The 17,599-nt window shown below is 37.0% G+C and overlaps 1 protein-coding gene across 1 annotated transcript in view; it reads right to left on the bottom strand.

Annotated features, from left to right (window-relative positions):
* LOC150100842 (uncharacterized) overlaps positions 1-7,844 on the bottom strand; it is a 45,283-nt gene extending 37,439 nt beyond the window's left edge. Inside the window, exon 1 of the mRNA XM_090401611.1 lies at positions 7,338-7,844. Within this exon, the coding sequence (XP_090257737.1) occupies positions 7,338-7,762 (425 nt within the window). The 5' untranslated portion in view covers positions 7,763-7,844. The remainder of the gene's footprint in view (positions 1-7,337) is intronic.
* Positions 7,845-17,599: the final 9,755 nt, after the last annotated feature.

Genomic DNA, 17,599 nt, shown 5'->3' on the forward strand with positions numbered 1-17,599 from the left:
GCCCCTATGAGATAGTGGAAAAGCTATCCCCCCCAGTGAACTTCAGAATCCGAGACTTGAAGAGCCCGGATAAAATTACAGCTGTACATTCTGATAGATAGAAGTTGTACCACAAGAGGGATGACAGGCTTGTATGCTTAGGCGACTCTTGACGCCTTGTTAGAGAAGGGGGATCTCAGCCATCGGGGGAAGAGAAGGGTAAGGGCACCCTGTCTTAATCGAAGGAGAGATGATGTGTGCATGTCCAAAGAAGATGCAGTGCGATTACCGGTTCGTGACGCAGGAGGCACCCAAGGGTGAGGAAGCTGAACCGTGCAAATCCCCGGAGAGAGCATTACAGCAGCCGGATAAAATTACAGTTGTACATTCTGAAAGATAGAAGTTGTACCACAAGAGGGATGACAGGCTTGTATGCTTAGGTGACTCTTTTGACGCCTTGTTAAAGAAGGGGGATCTCAGCCATTGGGGGAGGAGAAGGGTAAGGGCACCCTGTCTTAATCGGAGGAGAGATGATGTGTGCATGTCCAAAGAAGATGCACTGCGATTACCGGTTCGTGACGCAGGAGGCTCCCAAGGCTGAGGAAGCTGAACCGTGCAAATCACCAGGAGAGAGCATTAGCAGATGATGGCTCAGGGAACAAACAACATTTTCAGACAAGATACTTCTTGAGATCTCGAAACACCATAAAACAGTATGGAGAATGGAAGGAAAACAGTAAGTCACAGCACCAGTCGCAGAAAGAGGAGCCCACAGGACGGGCTGATGGCATTCCCTGCCATAAGATAAATGACAAACCGGAGTATAGTCTGATCCAGAGAATATGTGACTCATGACGCAGAAACACAGTATAAAAAAAATTTTCATCAGTTTTCATGGTTTAAAATATTTTCATGAAGGGGTGGGCCTTTGTAAAAATATTTACATAGTTCCATAAAGACTAAGCATTTTTACATGAAATTTTACCAATGTCAAACCCAGTAAGAACTGTAACCTGTACATAGATGTTTGTTAAATGTAAATAATCCCTATGGGAACTGTATATGCTCTCTACAAAATAAGGGAATATTCTAGGTGTAGGATTAAGGTAATACCTTGCCACTAGTAAACAGTGTATTTTTAGCTCCTTATAAAGACATTAAATTTTGTATGTGTATTCTACATAGAAACGCTCAAGGTCAGTGCTAGGTGGGCCAACAAAAGCTTTAAACAAATGTCTGCTGCCAGAATGAATGGGATTTGGGGAGTATTGGAGAAAAACAATGCAAGGGTCAGTCAGAGAAAGGGATCAAGGGTTTTCACCGAAATGTGCGGGGTCCCATATCTCCATGCAAGGATTAGTAAAAGGCATTGGCGAAAAGATCAAAAAAAGAAGAGTGGAGAGTGTGTGATTTGGTTCCAGAAGTTTTCATCGGTGACCCAGAGATCGTTAGTCAGTCGGCAGTTATCCGTCAGAAGTATGCCATCGGGAACACAATGTCTGGAGAAAGTATGCCAGAGGCTTAAAGGAAGGATGAGAGGAACCAATCTGCCAGGCAACGAATAGACCCCTGATGACAACTCTACGCCGGGAGCTATAGTCCAAGAGAAGGAATCTTCAAGGGGAAGGAAATTGCTCTGTTGCCTTCTACGCACATATAACTACTCTGTAAACTGAAGATCCTCCGCCCGTGTCCCGAGAAGATATTGACTCCATAGGTCGTCAACGTCTATCGCCGGCACAAGCAGGGAGCGAAAACCTGACACAGAAGAAAAAGGAACAGAGCTCCAGTGTGAAGCCAGATCAATAGAGGGTAGTCACCACCAACATGAGTGTATCTGTTTTTCCAATTTTTCTTTGAGTTTTTAAGGGACCTTTTATTAGTGGACTGTAAAGTAGAGGCTGATCAGAATAGGCATAATTAACAGTTAAAGATTTGTTTGCAAAATATGTCAGAGTGTAACTGTTTGCCAAATTGGTGAATTTTGCCTATAGAATATTCCCAGCATAAAAAGAAAGGAGCGTTTGTGTATAAAAGATATGGTCTATGTGCTTGATAATTAAGAGTTAACAGTTAAGTAATATGTACCAATGCTCAGCATAAATGATTTGTGTTATAATAGAAAACCTAGTTAGATATGTGATATAATGTGTGTGACTAAAATACAGGAATTTCACTAATTGATTTATATAGATCTGAGCTGAGATGATTTATTCTATTACAGCAAGCCTAGTGTAAAATTGTTTTATGTGAATTAAATTTGTTGTTTATATATTAATAGAGTGTCACCTGATATTTAATTTTTTGATGGGCTGTTGTCAAAAACAAACTGAGCTTGTGAGCGGGGAAGATAGATAACACTGGCCAACAAAAAATTTTTTTTTCTGCTGATTATGATCTGACACTTGTTTTTTACTAATTTGGGTGCACTGATTTCAAATATCAAACCCATTTTTCTCTATCATGTCAGGTTTTTCCTCTATGGCATTTTCTTTTTTGCTAATTTGTAAGTTTTTGATAGTTTTAAGGAGGCAGTACTATTTAGAGGATCAAAAAAATAAATTTTTTAATATTATTTTCTGAAAGTATGTACTTTTAAAAATCTGTTCCTAACTTTTTATCAAGAAATTCGAAAAATTCCCAAAGATATAGCCTATTATTCAAAGCGGTGCGCAGATCAGAATCGGAGCGCTCACCGCTCTCGCTTGTTAGTAAACGAATAAATGCGCAAGAACCTGCAATGGCACGTACTGGCGCTTTGAATGCGAGAGAGGCCGATAACCGACCTAATACATTTAGATGATGAAAATGTAGGCGATGACAACTGCCTAAAACAAATGAATACTAAATGTGCATCATAGCAGACAAAGAACAATTGAAATCAGTCAATCGTTAATCGATCGTGAAAGTATGATGGGCGCTTATAACGTTTCAATAAAGACTCTGGTTTTTTTTGTCTTGTTAATTGCATGTTAGTCGGCAGTGAAGAAAATACATCATGTCTACTACTTGAAATTGTGTCAATAGTTTAGATTCCTTCTGCTACATTTGTGGCAGCTTTACTGTTCCCAGTCAAAGGACAAATATCACTGATTTCGTTAAGAAAGTGTACTTTGCATACTTTGACGTAAAAATTGCAGATCAGGACAAGTCATGGGCTCCAAATAAAGTGTGTAAGTCATGTGTAGAAAATTTACGACAGTGGAGCAAGGGAAAACGCCAAAAATTAGCTTTTGGCATTCCAATGATTTGGCGTGAACCGAAAAATCACGTAGATGATTGCTATTTTTGTTTAGTTCAGACTTCTGGTTATAATAAGAAGAATAAGAAAAAACTGTGTATCCAAATCTCAACTCAGCAATTCGGCCAGTTGCTCATTCCAATGAAATAGCCGTGCCAATTTATAAAGGACTTCCTTTACTTGAGAACGAGCATGATCGGGATATGCCAGATGTTCTTGAGGAGCAAGACCCGGATGTTGATTTAGACAATGAAAATTTAATTTCTAGATCTGGACCGCAACGTTTTACTCAAGCGGAATTGAATGACTTAGTAAAAGATTTGGGCCTATCAAAGGAATCATCGGAATTGTTAGCTTCAAGATTAAATGGAAAAAACTTACTGGAGCAAGATACGAAGATCACTTTTTATCGTAGCAGGGAAAGTACTCATGTGTAAGTAAAATTGTTATTTTTTTATAAATATTCTTGTAATTTTTAATGAATATTGTTTAAGTAGTTATGTATCTAATTATCGGTCTCTCTCGCATTCAAAGCGCCAGTGCATGCCATTGCAGGTTCTTACGCATTTATTCATTTACTAACAAGCGAGCGGTGAGCGCTCCAATTCTGATCTGCGCACCGCTTTGAATAATAGGCCATATCTTCGGGAATTTTTCGAATTTCTTGATAAAAATTTAGGAACAGATTTTTAAAAGTACATGCTTTCAGAAAATAATATTAAAAAATCGATTTTTTTGATCCTCTAAATAGTACTGCCTCCTTAAAACTATCAAAAACTTACAAATTAGCAAAAAAAAAAAAAAACACCATAGAGGAAAAACCTGACGTGATAGAGAAAAATGGGTTTGATATTTGAAATCAGCGCACCCAAGTTAGTAAAAAACAAGTCTCATATATAAGTCAGCAAAAATTGTGTTGGACTGTGTAATTAATACAAAATTAAAGTAAGGGGGTAGCCACGACTGTATATAAGTGCAAGGAAGGATATTTACCGAAGGTAGTAATATTTATTGCCATAAAAGGATCTCCTGAGGCGCAGTCACTAATTCAAATAAATATCTAGAGATCATTGGCAAAAAAAATAAGAATACTGGAGGTAAAATATAAGGAACAGAAGGGTATAAGTTTAAAGTTAATAGAGGTATATAAGGGAACAAGACAAGATTAAAGGTATAGGAATTGACATAGGGATAAAGATAATATTGTAGGAATAAGAGAATTATAATAATAAAGATAAAGGAACAATATAGAAACAATAAAAATTAAGAACGAGATACAAGAAGACAAACAAACCCCCCCAAAACATTACACTAGTAGTGTCAAGCTTCACTGTATTATTGAAAAAGTTGATTAAATTTGTAAAACTTTAAACTTGACTAACCAAAAACTAAGAGATGCAAATATTTCATAATGCATACTGCATTGCACCTGTGGTGCAAAGAAACAGGTAAATTCAAATGACAACAGAAAGTAAATGAGTAATTGGTTGATTTTAATTGTACCAAGATATAACAATTCACTGTTGGGATTTATTAGGGAAAGCTGAAATAACAGGTTTAATGACAAATTACATTAATAAACTATTTGACTCAAAATGACTTCCTTCAAAATGACAGTTTATCAAACTTTTGGTAAACAAAGTTCATTCCTATTTAAATTGGGATGAGTAATCTTACTGAAAGTTGACTAAATGTTTAGATTTGAAACTACTTTTAGGTAAACATTTCCTATTGTCTCACAGAATTCTATGGTCTGTACTGACTATGTTCGAATGTCTAGAGCATTTTCATGCGACTCTCCTAAGGCATGACATGGCTGACAAAACCAGACTTGCTAAACTGTAGAAACGTGATATAATCCCACATGTTACTTTTCAATTTCTGCAGCCCTCCTGCCCTTCCTTGAAATAGCTGATATTATGGGAGGAGGAGGATTATAAGGCACATATGGAGCCACTGAATGTTTTGTGGGATGCTGCTATAAACTAGAGACTACAGAGGGTGACAACTACAAGATGTTTAGAATAATTAACAAATAAAGCAGGTAATCATTATCAGAGATTTTAGCTATTGTAACATAGAAAGAAAAATCAACAGCTGGTAATTAGAAAAAAAATTCTTGGGAAATTATTATCTCAGGCAGCATTAGCAAAGAGCATAAGAATCAAGAGATGTGGATTTAGTCATAGTACTGAAGAATACTGCCATCTTATGGTCTGACTTATAATAATAATCCATGGTACTTTGGCCTTTGTAAGGCCCATGACTTGCCAAGTATTCTTTACTTTCAGAACTGTGATTTTAAGATAAGGTAGTCAGTCATGTCTACTAAATATATATATATTTTTGTATGTAAATTGAGTGTGTGTTCTCCTAAAAGTATGTCTGGTTGTGGAATGAAAAATCCAAGTTTCTGAAAGGACAAACATCCATACGAGACTGAATAACTTACCTACAGTTAAAAAACTTCATAAAGGTTGGTCTACTTTCTAACTGAATAGCCAATTTTCTCTCTTATCATTCAGTGCTTGCAATGGTAAATGACATCTTCTTTTGAAATTTCTCAACCAATATAGATGTGCCCTATGGGCGGGGGGGTTGTACTTACTCCCTTTCTTTTATATATTAATGAACTTTTCTCACTAACCTCAAATCCTATATGTAGCTTTGCTGATGATTACACTCTCCATTCCTCCTACTTAGTAGGTAAACCTTGCGGTGTTCAAACAACCTAAGTTTCAAGATCTTCTATATTAGTGATCTAAACACTTATCTTCTTACCATTATTAGGGTAATGACAACCTAATCAATTTGGATGCTACCAAAACACAGATGTCTTGTTTCTTGGAGGGAGAAAAAAAAAATGTTCACCATACCTTTGATAACACTCATCTCCAACTCACTAGACAACAATGCATCTCTTCTTAAGCTGATATTTACTGCTAGTCTTTTCTGACTGGCACAAACATTACATTTGTAGCTTCTTCAGCATAAAATAAAATAATAAAAAAACTGTATTCTTTTCCTCAAGACACTACTTTTCACCATTTCAGCCATTAATGATGAATGAATTAATAGCTGAAATGGTGAAAAAAAAAATGCATACAATAACATCTATCTCATCAAATCTTGATGCTATCTAAAGAGAGCTCTTACCACTCACTTCAGCTATGTCTCGCAATCTGTTTCTGCTTTGTCTATAAGCACTTTCATAGATTCTGTTCTACAGAACTAGCATTCATCACTCCCATTACATTTGCCTAAAATAACATGAAAAGTAGCATCTATTTAGTGTCAACTGCTAGCCCATTAAATCTCCTTTTCTTTCCACCTCAACTGACTAGCCGGCCTGGTTGGCATATCCGCTCTCCGGCTAAAAGGCTGTGGGTTCGAATCCTGCGTGGGCATGGATGTTTGTGATTGTCTGTGGAAATACTAGTGGTGGTGGCTGGTGATTGATGCCATTGGTGTAGTTAGTGGATCGAGTGGTGGAGACAGAGAGATGTGGATTAGGTGTCCTCCCTCGCTTGATGAGTCTTTGGACTCTCTGGAGGTGTCATGTAATAATAATAATATGTCATTTACTCTGTTCTCTGGAACAGCCTTCCATATGAAGTATTATTCCCGAAGGTCTACACTACAGTCTCCAACTGTTATTAAAAAAAAATAAAGCAGATTCTCTATCTCTTAATCCTCATACATTACTAATTTGCTTTAGGTTCTGTTTTTCTCTTGTGTGGAATGGATCATAATATAAAGAAGTCTCTATCCCTGCTCTGATCACTCACATTTTCCTGTTCTGCTCTCTCATATACTGCCTCGCTCTTTTATATTCCATTAATCTCTTACCATAATCTTTTTTCACCTCTCTCTATCCACCCTTTCTTACACTTAGAAATGAAAAATCTGATTTCCTAGGAGAGAAAACTCTGCTACCTCCATATGAGGCCAGCTAACTCACGCTGTGTCCCAGACAGGATTCAAATCTAGGTCTCTTTAACCTAGGGGTTTACCGATACTAAATACCAACAACGATAATAAATAAAACCCATCAAAGTGGAATACATCTCAAATGAAACTTTTGCTAGATTTTGAATGAAATAGTACTTTTACCTACCTCACATCCTCTAAGCCTGGAAACCAGTTCAAGTTATCAGCTATTAAATGCCTATTTTGACAACCATCGCATGTAACAATAACCACGCCTCTGTAATAAGACTGTTTGGATATCAATTTTGTTACTTTCGTGCTGCATATTTTACATGTAAAAGAAAGCATCAGCTTCGTTTGTAATTTTGTCAAAGGAATTTTTGTGGATTTCGATGTGTTATCTCCACTAGTACAGTTATTTACTATTTCATCATTATTGTGCATCCCATTCGAAATGTCATTACATAAATGCCTGCAACTTAAGATAGGAGCAAACTGTGCGATTTTAACTCGGCCGCTCCTTGTTAATAAAGACGGAAGCGTCATTGTAAGTAACTGTATTTTGTTCGATTTCACTAAACTATGAATTAATCGAATCCATCTAAATATCATACCTGCACTTTATCGTGATTTATAGCTACCATTAAAAGCGCAAACATAAATGAGAAGACAAACAGTTCACCCACCGATTAGCGGTCCCTCGACACTTCTGCGCATGTCAGAAAAAGGAGAATCCATTCCGATAATAGGGTAATCAATCTGTCTTCTGGGATGTGTTTGTTTATTTTTACAGGTCGGAAAATTTAGCTTTTCTTTTACGAACATTGTAGTTTTTAAAGTCTAACTATTTTGCTTGTATAACAGTTGGACAGATGTACGTAGAATATTAACAAAATTAAAAAAGGTATAGCATAAAACAAAAATTTAACTAAGTTTATTTTTAAGAAAGTTTTCTATAAAATAAAAATAATTATACAGAAAAACAGAAACTTTTTCAAATGAACTTTGATATTCTAAACTTACAGTTGAGAGAACTGAGACACTTTAATGTCCTAAACCGATTAATTATTTATGATTTGTTGTGACTCTTTTAACAAACCCATGCAAAAAAAAAAGGTCGGAAAAAAATACCATTATCAAATCCTTTTAATCTTCAGAGTCATCTGAATCGGTATCCGAATCGCCATCACTTTCACTTAAACTGATCACCAAAGGTTCGCATAATTCTTCGGTGACATGAAAGCAATATTTTCCCCGGTTTTGAACTGTAATACTTTCGATCGCCTGTTCTGAAAGCTTAAAAAGTTTCGACATATCAATATCTCCAGTTACGTTGCGATGGCGAATGAAACTTTTCACTTCTGCCCAAATATACTCAATAGTATTAATATCGCAATGATATGGTGGTAGCCTCAAAGCTATAAATCCATGCTCTTTGAGCATCATGTCGAATTTAAATAGTTTAGTTATGTGCGAGTTTCTTTTGACCAAATTAAGCAATTCAATTTTTCGCATATTCGGGGAATGCCAAGGAGAGGTCTACAAACGGTGGGTGAACTATAACTCAATTCCTGAAACTTTTCATGCTATTTCCAATTAACCCTTCCTCTAACGGAATTGTGCAAAGTAGCTTTGCTGTTTTAAGGATACTTGTGACATAAGACTGAATTATATAAGCACGTAAACACAAGAAAGATATGCATATGATGTATATACGCAGATCAGAAATATGATGACTGATCATATATCAGTCATCATATTTCTGATCTGCGCACCTATATTTCCACAAATTTGGATTTACATCTTTCTCACATAGTTCTAAATGTGGCTAAACGTTCTACTCAACGTGCTTATAATAAACTAAGTCAACATCCAAATCGTAAATATGAAGCTCTTTCTTCTAGACAATCCAAACCCTTCATAACTCCAGATAATTGGATTGTCAATATATCCGGACGTCCTTTAACTGAAAGCAAAACCCTCATTCTGTCAAAAGGCCATGATTTTTATATTGTTCCTAAGAAGATACCATATCTAGATTTCCTAGTTAACATTGAATGGAATCTCAGTCATCTAACTATTGATAAAGTTAATGCTCTTCACCTAGAAGTCGCTTCTTCTCTACTTAAGGCCAAACTTCCTCCTTCCAACGTATCTCCTTCTGAATTGAAATCTTTACAGTCCTTGAGGGAAAAAAAAATAATCACCTCATTATCACCAAAGCTGACAAGGGAAAAGCGACAGTAGTTATGGACTCAGCTAATTACAGAAGAAAATTTTCTATTTTACTTCGAGATCGCTCCACATATCAAGAAATTGATTATAATCCAACCAACAGACAACTAAAGAAATTAAATTCTCTTTTAGAGGAAGTCATCAGTTTAGATAAAGACAAATTTGAAAGACTTAAAACTCATTTTGCAAGACCTCCTAGATTTTATGGTCTTCCAAAAATACATAAGATTGACTATCCTCTTCGTCCAATAGTAGATTGTGTTGATTCTCCTACTTACCATATAGCCAAATATCTAGCTATATTAAAATCTTACATTGGCAACTCTAATTCTTTTTTTTAAAAAACTCCTCACATTTCTTAAAAAAATTAAAAAATGTCTCGTTCCAACCTACAGATCTTATGGTTAGCTTTGATATCGAATCTTTATATACCAATGTACCTCTCAAGGACACTTTAAAATTACTTGCTGACATCTTTCCTGAAGACATTATAAAACTATTCGATTTCGTAATACACTCTGGATATGTCGTATGCCAAAATAAATTTTACAGCCAAGTAGAAGGAACGGCCATGGGAAGCCCTCTTTCTCCTGCTTTAGCCAACTTTTATTTAAAACATTTAGAAAAAGTCCTCTTCTCATCTATTTTCCCTCAACCATCCTTTTAGGTAAGATATATAGATGACATATTTACTGTTTGGCCACACATCAAAAACTCTTTACCTTCCTTTTTAAACAGTATCATTTGCTTGCATCATCGTATAAAGTTTACTATGGAAATAGAAGAAAAGAACCAGTTATCTTTTTTGGACGTTCTCCTCATCCGGTCACCTTCAAATACTCTTACAACTACAGTATACAGGAAACTAACGTTCACAGGTCGTTATATTCTTAAAGAATCAGCCCATCATCCATGTCAAAAAACAGGAACTATAAAATTCCTCATCAGAAGAGCCAAAACTAATTGTTCTACTTTTAATTATCTACAGAAAGAACTTTCTACTATCAAACAACACATGAAACTTAATGGCTTTTCTGAAAAAAGTACTCATCATCTTCTCAATTCTTATAGTCCTCCTCAAAACAACAAAGTTTCAACATGTCGAGTGCCAATTACTTATATCTCCGGTATTTCAGAACCTATCGCAAGAATTTTTAAGAAATATGATTTAACAGCTACTTATTCACCTATCAACAAATTGACTTCTCAATTTCCTTCTCCTAAAAACAAACGCTTAACTTTATTTCTTCCTGCAGTTTATCAAATTCCTTGCAACTGTGATCTCTCCTATTTTGGACAAACTGGACGTTCTCTTGAAAAAAGAATCCAAGAACATCAATCGTCTATTCTTCATAACAAACTAAATTAAATATCTTATAATTATAAATAATTATAAAAGTCTGGATTGGCTCAGCACGGGATTGAAATTGACCACAGCATTCTTTGGTCCAGGATTCGCCTCTTGCATATATCCCGTTATAGGTTTGAACATTTGTTCAAAGAAAGCGTAGAGGCCTTGCTTTATCTTCCTAACCTGAATCGTAATGACTGTATTTCTATATGAAAAATCTGGGAAAGTTTAATCAAGATTACTCATTAATTTTTTTTTTCAATCATGTGTCTACTTCAAAATACTGTATTCTGTTTCATATTAGTGATATAACATCATACGGCTTGTTCTATTTAAACGATCTATTATTAGTGTTCTAGCTTGTATTTTTTAAAACAGTTCTTGTAATACTACTGAGGATTGTCTGCTATTTCCAGACCGAAATATTTGGTTAATTAAATATCTTTCTTGTGTTTACGTGCATATATCATTCAAAGTAGCTTTGTTGGATCCCTTATCGCTGATTTATTAAATAGAACCGCCCAAACGTATCAATTTTTTCCCATATTATGATTCTATTTGAGATTGAATCAAAGACAAGGTTTTTCCCAAACAAAACAGACTACAAAATCTGAAAAACATATTACAGGCAATATAACTATCGTCCTATTGCCTCAAATACGATTCCATATGGAAAGAAGAGATATAAGTTTCGGAGTAGCAGCTGAATGGAAGAACAACGGGACATTGCACCGTTTGATTGGAAAAGACCTGAATTCTATTCTCTTCGTCAAAAGAGGCATCTTTATTTGGGTTTTGTCATTTGAAGGTGAGGCAGACGATCTCATATAGAAGTAGCAGTTTTTTTCCTTTCTCTAGGAACACCGGATTTTTCAGAAGCCAAAAGGGGAGGAGGTGCAGCTCAAGTAACCCTAGTCAACTTTTGATGATTAATAAGCAGCAAGGCTACATCTTTCAAGCAATTATTTAATGGAGTACCTATCAACAAATAACAGCAAACCAGGAAAGACAGTGCGGCAGACAACTTTCTTTCTCTCTCTCTCTCTCTCTCTCTCTCTCTCTCTCTCTCTCTCTCTCTCTCTCTCTCTCTCTCGTGATCCTATATGCTAATGACTGCAGACGAATTGCACCCTGTGAAAGTTTAGATTGAAATGATATGTCTATTGTTATGAGTAAAATAGCCAAAGGACCTAAAACTGTTTCCTGCAGAAACTTCCATATTCTTTGATACTATCTAAATTAAAATTGCGTGTTCACTTTCTATATATGGAATTTTTATTTACAGTGGGATATATGTGGACAGACACTGCTTGGAAAGAGGTCAACGGACACCGTAGTGTGAGGAACAAACAGTCATGGAGCCTAACTTAAGATATAGAACATCCTTTCAGGCGATGACTGCAGCAATCCTACGAGATATACTTTTCACGCAAGATAGCGATCAATTGGCATTTTGGACCATTCTTCTTGTAGGCATGTAATGAGCTCCTTCACTGTTGTGGGGCAGACGTCCCTTGACCTCACCCAGCCCTCCACTTCATCCCACAGATGTTCAGTAGGGTTGAGATCAGGGCTCAACACTTGTGGCCTCCACAGCTTGGAGACGTTCGTGTTCACAAACCACGCAGTTACAGCAACAGCCTTATGACACTGTGCATTGCTTTGCTGAAAGAAACAATGTTCAGTTGCGTGGAAACAGCACAGAGTAAGAGGCATTGCATTGTCCAGAATTTTCATACACAGATCCGAGGCTAAACCAGAAAAACAGGATCATATATCCCCAATTCCGAATTTCATACTTGCGATAATGCACTCTGGTAAGAGACGTTCACCGGGCATCTGTCACACTCACACCTTCATTTGCTCCGTGGAGGGTGTAGAATGATTCATCGCTCCATAACACAACTTTCCATGCTTTCAAGTCCCACTGTAAACTCTCTTTGCATCACTGAAGACGATTCAAACTCGAGATGAACGGCCTACTGGCCTTTTTGGGTTTAACATGTACATTGCCAAACACGCGATATCGCGCGATGCGAGTTCTCACCAAACGGCTGATCACTCGTTATCGCGTGGACGTCGTTAACTAAATAAAAAATAAAAAAAGTTGGCCACCACACGAAATTCCAATTTTCAGCTTGGCAATGAAAGTGTTAAAGATCACTAGGTTTCCTAATTGTCTCAAATTTTCGATTTTTCGTAAAACTACTCACACCGACAGATACCTAAATGCCTCCTCTCATCATTTCCCTCCGCAGAAACTTGGTATTATTTTGCACTCTGCCCCATCGGGCGAGATCTCTTATTTCAGAAGTTCTTCAAATAGAACTTGACCACATCAAAAGCACATTTTTAAACAACGGCTATTCATCTCGAAGCATAACTAAACGTCTATATCCACGTCCTCAACCTCACCAAGAAGATTCCACACATTCAATTGCCTTTTGTAAGCTCTCTATCACCAAAACTGGCGAAATTAACTTTCCCTCTTTGGAGGTATCTGTAGCTAAAACTAATATACGGAATGAGACCACATTTTATATTTAGACTTTCGAAGGCATGGGGGAGATGAATTCCGCGAAAAAAAGATTTAGTACCAAAAGTCTTCGATAGGGGAGATTTTTGCGCTGGTGGAGCAGAAACCAGTCAAAAAAGGATTGGGAACGTTCAGGCAGTTATACGAATGACTGACGACTTGTGCTCAATATGCGTCCTACCTTGCTTAAGAGTGTTTTACTTGTTAAGTTGTTTTACCTTAAACAGTGCAATGCCGTAGCGGCACTTCGGGAATTTAGAAAACTTCATAACCTGCATACAGATTCTATGTCATTTGTAGCACTGAGAGCTCTGATTAAGAATTTTGAAGAAACTGGATCACTAGGAGTTAGACCTGGCAGAGGACGGAAAGCAGTGCAAGATGAGACAGTAACAGACGTTGCTACCGCAGTGTTCGACGACACAGGGACCAGTACTGGTCCAAGCGCTCGTGCCATAGCTTGCAAACTTGATATGGCTTTTGGTACAGTCTGGAAAATCTTACGGAAAATGCTTTACTTCTATCCGTATAAGTTACCACAGATTATGATAAGCGGAGAACCTTCGCGCTAGCGTTTCTTGCCCGAATGGCGGTCGACAATGACTGGCCTTGGAGAATATTGTGGAGTAGTGAGGCTCATTTTTATCTGAATGCGTCAGTCAACACTCACATCTGCAGAATTTGGCCATTTGAACATTCCCAAGCGATCCAGCAAGTACCACTGCATTCTCCAACAGTAACCGTGTGGTGTGGCTTCACAACCGATTTCATAATAGGACCATACTTTTTTGAGCATATTACCCTACTCCTGTAACCTGCTCCATTACTGGAGAGATATATCGACGAATCTTGGAAAATTTTGTCATTCCTGCATTGCAGCAAAGACAATGTTTCGACTCCATAATTTCAATGCAGGATGGAGCATGGCCACACATTGAACGTTCAGCACAGCGCATTTTACGCCAGCATTTCAGTAATGAGAGGGTTATCAGTTAGATCTTTCCGACGGTAAGATGTGACTCCATGTGACATTTGGCTGTGGGGGGTGTATTTGAAATCCGTTGTGTATGTTGGTGGCGTTCCCAACTTGCACGTATTGAAAGAGAACATAAAACGGGCTGTTATGAATATCCAATCCGACTCCTTACGCTCAGCTGTACAGCATATTGCACTTCGGATGCAATTTGTTGTACACAAGAAAGGTCAGCACATTGAAAATCGTGTATGTGGTCCATGGGACCCTGATTCTGATGAATAAAACATTTCCTGTGAGTTCAATCACTACATTAATTTTTGTGTCTCTCGCAAGTTGTTTTAGTTTAATTATTATTATTATTATTATTATTATTATTATTATTATTATTATTATCATTGTAACGCGCCATATATTCAGCTGGAACGAGTGATGCAGTTGTCGCTTACACCGTCGAAATGTTATTATTCCATTTTATCTGCCTTTAATGTAATTATCTGCTTGTTTTTTTTTCGGCTCCGCCAGGGCCAAAATGTCCCCTATCGGTGACTTTTCATACTAAATCTTTTTTTCGCGGAAATCATCTCCCCAGCCTTCAAAAGTCTCAATATAAAATTTGGTCTCATTCTGTTTATTGGTGTCAGTTACAGATGCCTCCAAAGAGGGAAAGTTATTTTATGGCAACCTTTTATTAGGGTTATGGACCTCAAGATAGCGCAATACCATGGTCTCCTTCCCGGATGCCTATAAAATTATTGATATTCTTTTGGTTATGAATGAGATGACAATAACAACTATCAAAGACGATTAAGAGTAGAGCTGTCTATCCACCAGTCATCAGAATATTTGGGTTAATTGGCCTCGTCTATTACAAGAGAGTAGTAAAAGCTGTTAGCATATTTTATTTTATTTTTTCTTAAATTAATATACGCTTGCCTACTTAGGTATAGATATGCTCCTATTATTTGAGCTTCAACAAGCCAACAATATGAATTTGGCAAAACTAGTATGAGAAAATTTCAGCAGTTTGAGGATTTTCTTCCTTCGGAATGGGCACTTTGTGATTATGCTGCATTCATATCATAAGAATATGAGGAATGGACTGTATCACTTCGACTCGGGTACCTTTTCTTCGTTTTTTACGATCTGATCGTTTTATACTACTTGGATGTTCATTAACAGCAATATAAAATTTCAAAATATTAATAAATAATATATAAATCTACTAATGCCCTTTTATCCCCTAAGGGAGTAAGAAAGGCCAGTTTTCCCTAACGTTTGAAGATTGGTTAGCAGTCATGTCCTCTTAGCCAAACAATAACTGATATTCCAACACCATCAATGATTTCAATAGGTATCCTGGGAGGAGAGTTTGGTAGGTAGTTGTCTCATCTCGTGGTCCCTGATCATATCTCTATATATTTGTTTTAGTCAGTGTGTATCTGCGGTCGATTTTCTTTAGTTGCAGGATTAAACCAGATTCTGAAAGAAAACAGCCTACTTTCCCATGCCAAAGATCAAATAACTCGGTAGCAAATGAACGAATGCTTAGAAGTTCCTGTATTCGGCGATTAAAATCGAATTTAGAGCCGTCATTCTTCAGGTGTCTTAGCGCTGTGGGTAAACGGCCATGCCCACAACTTTTGAAAACATTTATTAAATTTTTTACATATTATTATGATATAAAATTTATCCATACTTTTTAATGAATTTGTAAGTCGCCAAAAATGATGGGAAGAAGGATTAGCAAGGAGTGAAAGTTCATAAACTGAGGTGGGAAGTTCAGTTTCCTCCATTGGCCAATCACTGATTTCTCGCCCAAGACTATCAATAAACCAATATATGTCTATTGTCTGTAATAGTGAAGATTCTACGTCGACTTTCTTGCATGTTGTGAAAGCTAGGCTACTCAAAAAAAAGAACTTTTTACGTTTGATTTTAGTCGCCGCCTAGAGCCATTTTAAAACTTTTGTTAAATCTGGGTACCAAATTAATTGATTTCTGGAACGGTAAAGTAAGATTTTCGCTCCCACGGAAGAACACGGCAGTTCTCGTTTGTAATTCGAATGAGCGCCTCCGTAGCGCAATTGGAAGAACGACGGTACATTGCGCCCTTCGATTGGAATAGGCCTAAGTTCGATTCTCGTCGCGACGGGAGGAATCTTTATCTGGTCGATTTCAATCGACGGTGAGTTAGCCGATCTCATACGGAGGTAGCAGGATTTTTTCTCCGGAAACTCGGGTTTTTCATCCCGCATACATACAAATCGGCCCTTCAGAACACACGCAATTTACAGACAAAAATTACTAGTTGTGGTGGTGTTGGAGGTGGGCGGTAGATGGCGTTGATTCGTAGTAGAGGTAAGGTGTAGAGACAGTTGAAGATGTCCTCCCGCGATGAGTCTTCGGACTCCTTGGAGGTATCAGGAATAATAATAATAATAATAATAATAATAATAATAATAATAATAATTCCCCTTCAAAAAGCTTGATTTTATTGATAATTCGGGCTCACATTAGTGAATGATCTAACGATCGAACCTGGCCGTCAGCTGGTCTTCAAAAAGTTAGGAATAATGGAGTTCCCTTTATCACTTTTGGAATAAAAAATATTACACGTTGTTTTTGATATTTTATTCGCATTTCCTTAGTTGAAACTTCTCTGGGATTTCCTTTACATTTTCTTCAATAGAACCTTCTGTATGAGTTTATATGCAGAAATAAGCCTCATTGTTTAGTTTACAATTTTGATATTTATCCACATCATTCTACTTGATATTGCCTACCATTCACGAATATTTTCCTTTTGTTTATTTGGAGCATGTTAAGTTAATATTATATGATTTAAGCGCCTACGTAGCGCAATTGGATGAATGACGTTACGTTTTGCCCTTCGATTAGAAAAGGCCTAAGTTCGATTCTCGTCATGACGGGAGGAATCTTTATATGGACTTTGTCAATCGAAGGTGAGTTAGCCGATCTCATACGGAGGTTGCAGGATTTTTTCTCCCGGAAACTCGGGTTTTTCATCCCGCATACAGATAAATCGGCCTTTCAGAACACATGCAATTTAAAGACAAATAAATATTAGCTGTGGTGGTGGGAAGTAGATGGCGTTGAAGTAGGTAGTAGAAGTTCGGTGTAGTAGTGGAGACGGACAGTAGTACAGTAGGTGTCCTCCCGTGATGAGTCTTCAGACTCTTTGGAGGTGTCACGAATAATAATAAAATAATGACAGAAGCTTGAGAACTCTGGATGTCATTCATAAGGAAGTACTGTAATGGTCAACTGCCTTTTCATTTGTGCATTATTTTTCATACAATTTTAATATTGATTCTAATACAAAAATGTACT

The sequence above is a fragment of the Typopeltis vanoorti genome, chromosome 12 (assembly GCF_054136105.1).
Source record: "Typopeltis vanoorti isolate ZY-2024b chromosome 12, IOZ_Tvanoo_1.0, whole genome shotgun sequence".
Lineage (NCBI taxonomy): Eukaryota > Metazoa > Arthropoda > Arachnida > Uropygi > Thelyphonidae > Typopeltis > Typopeltis vanoorti.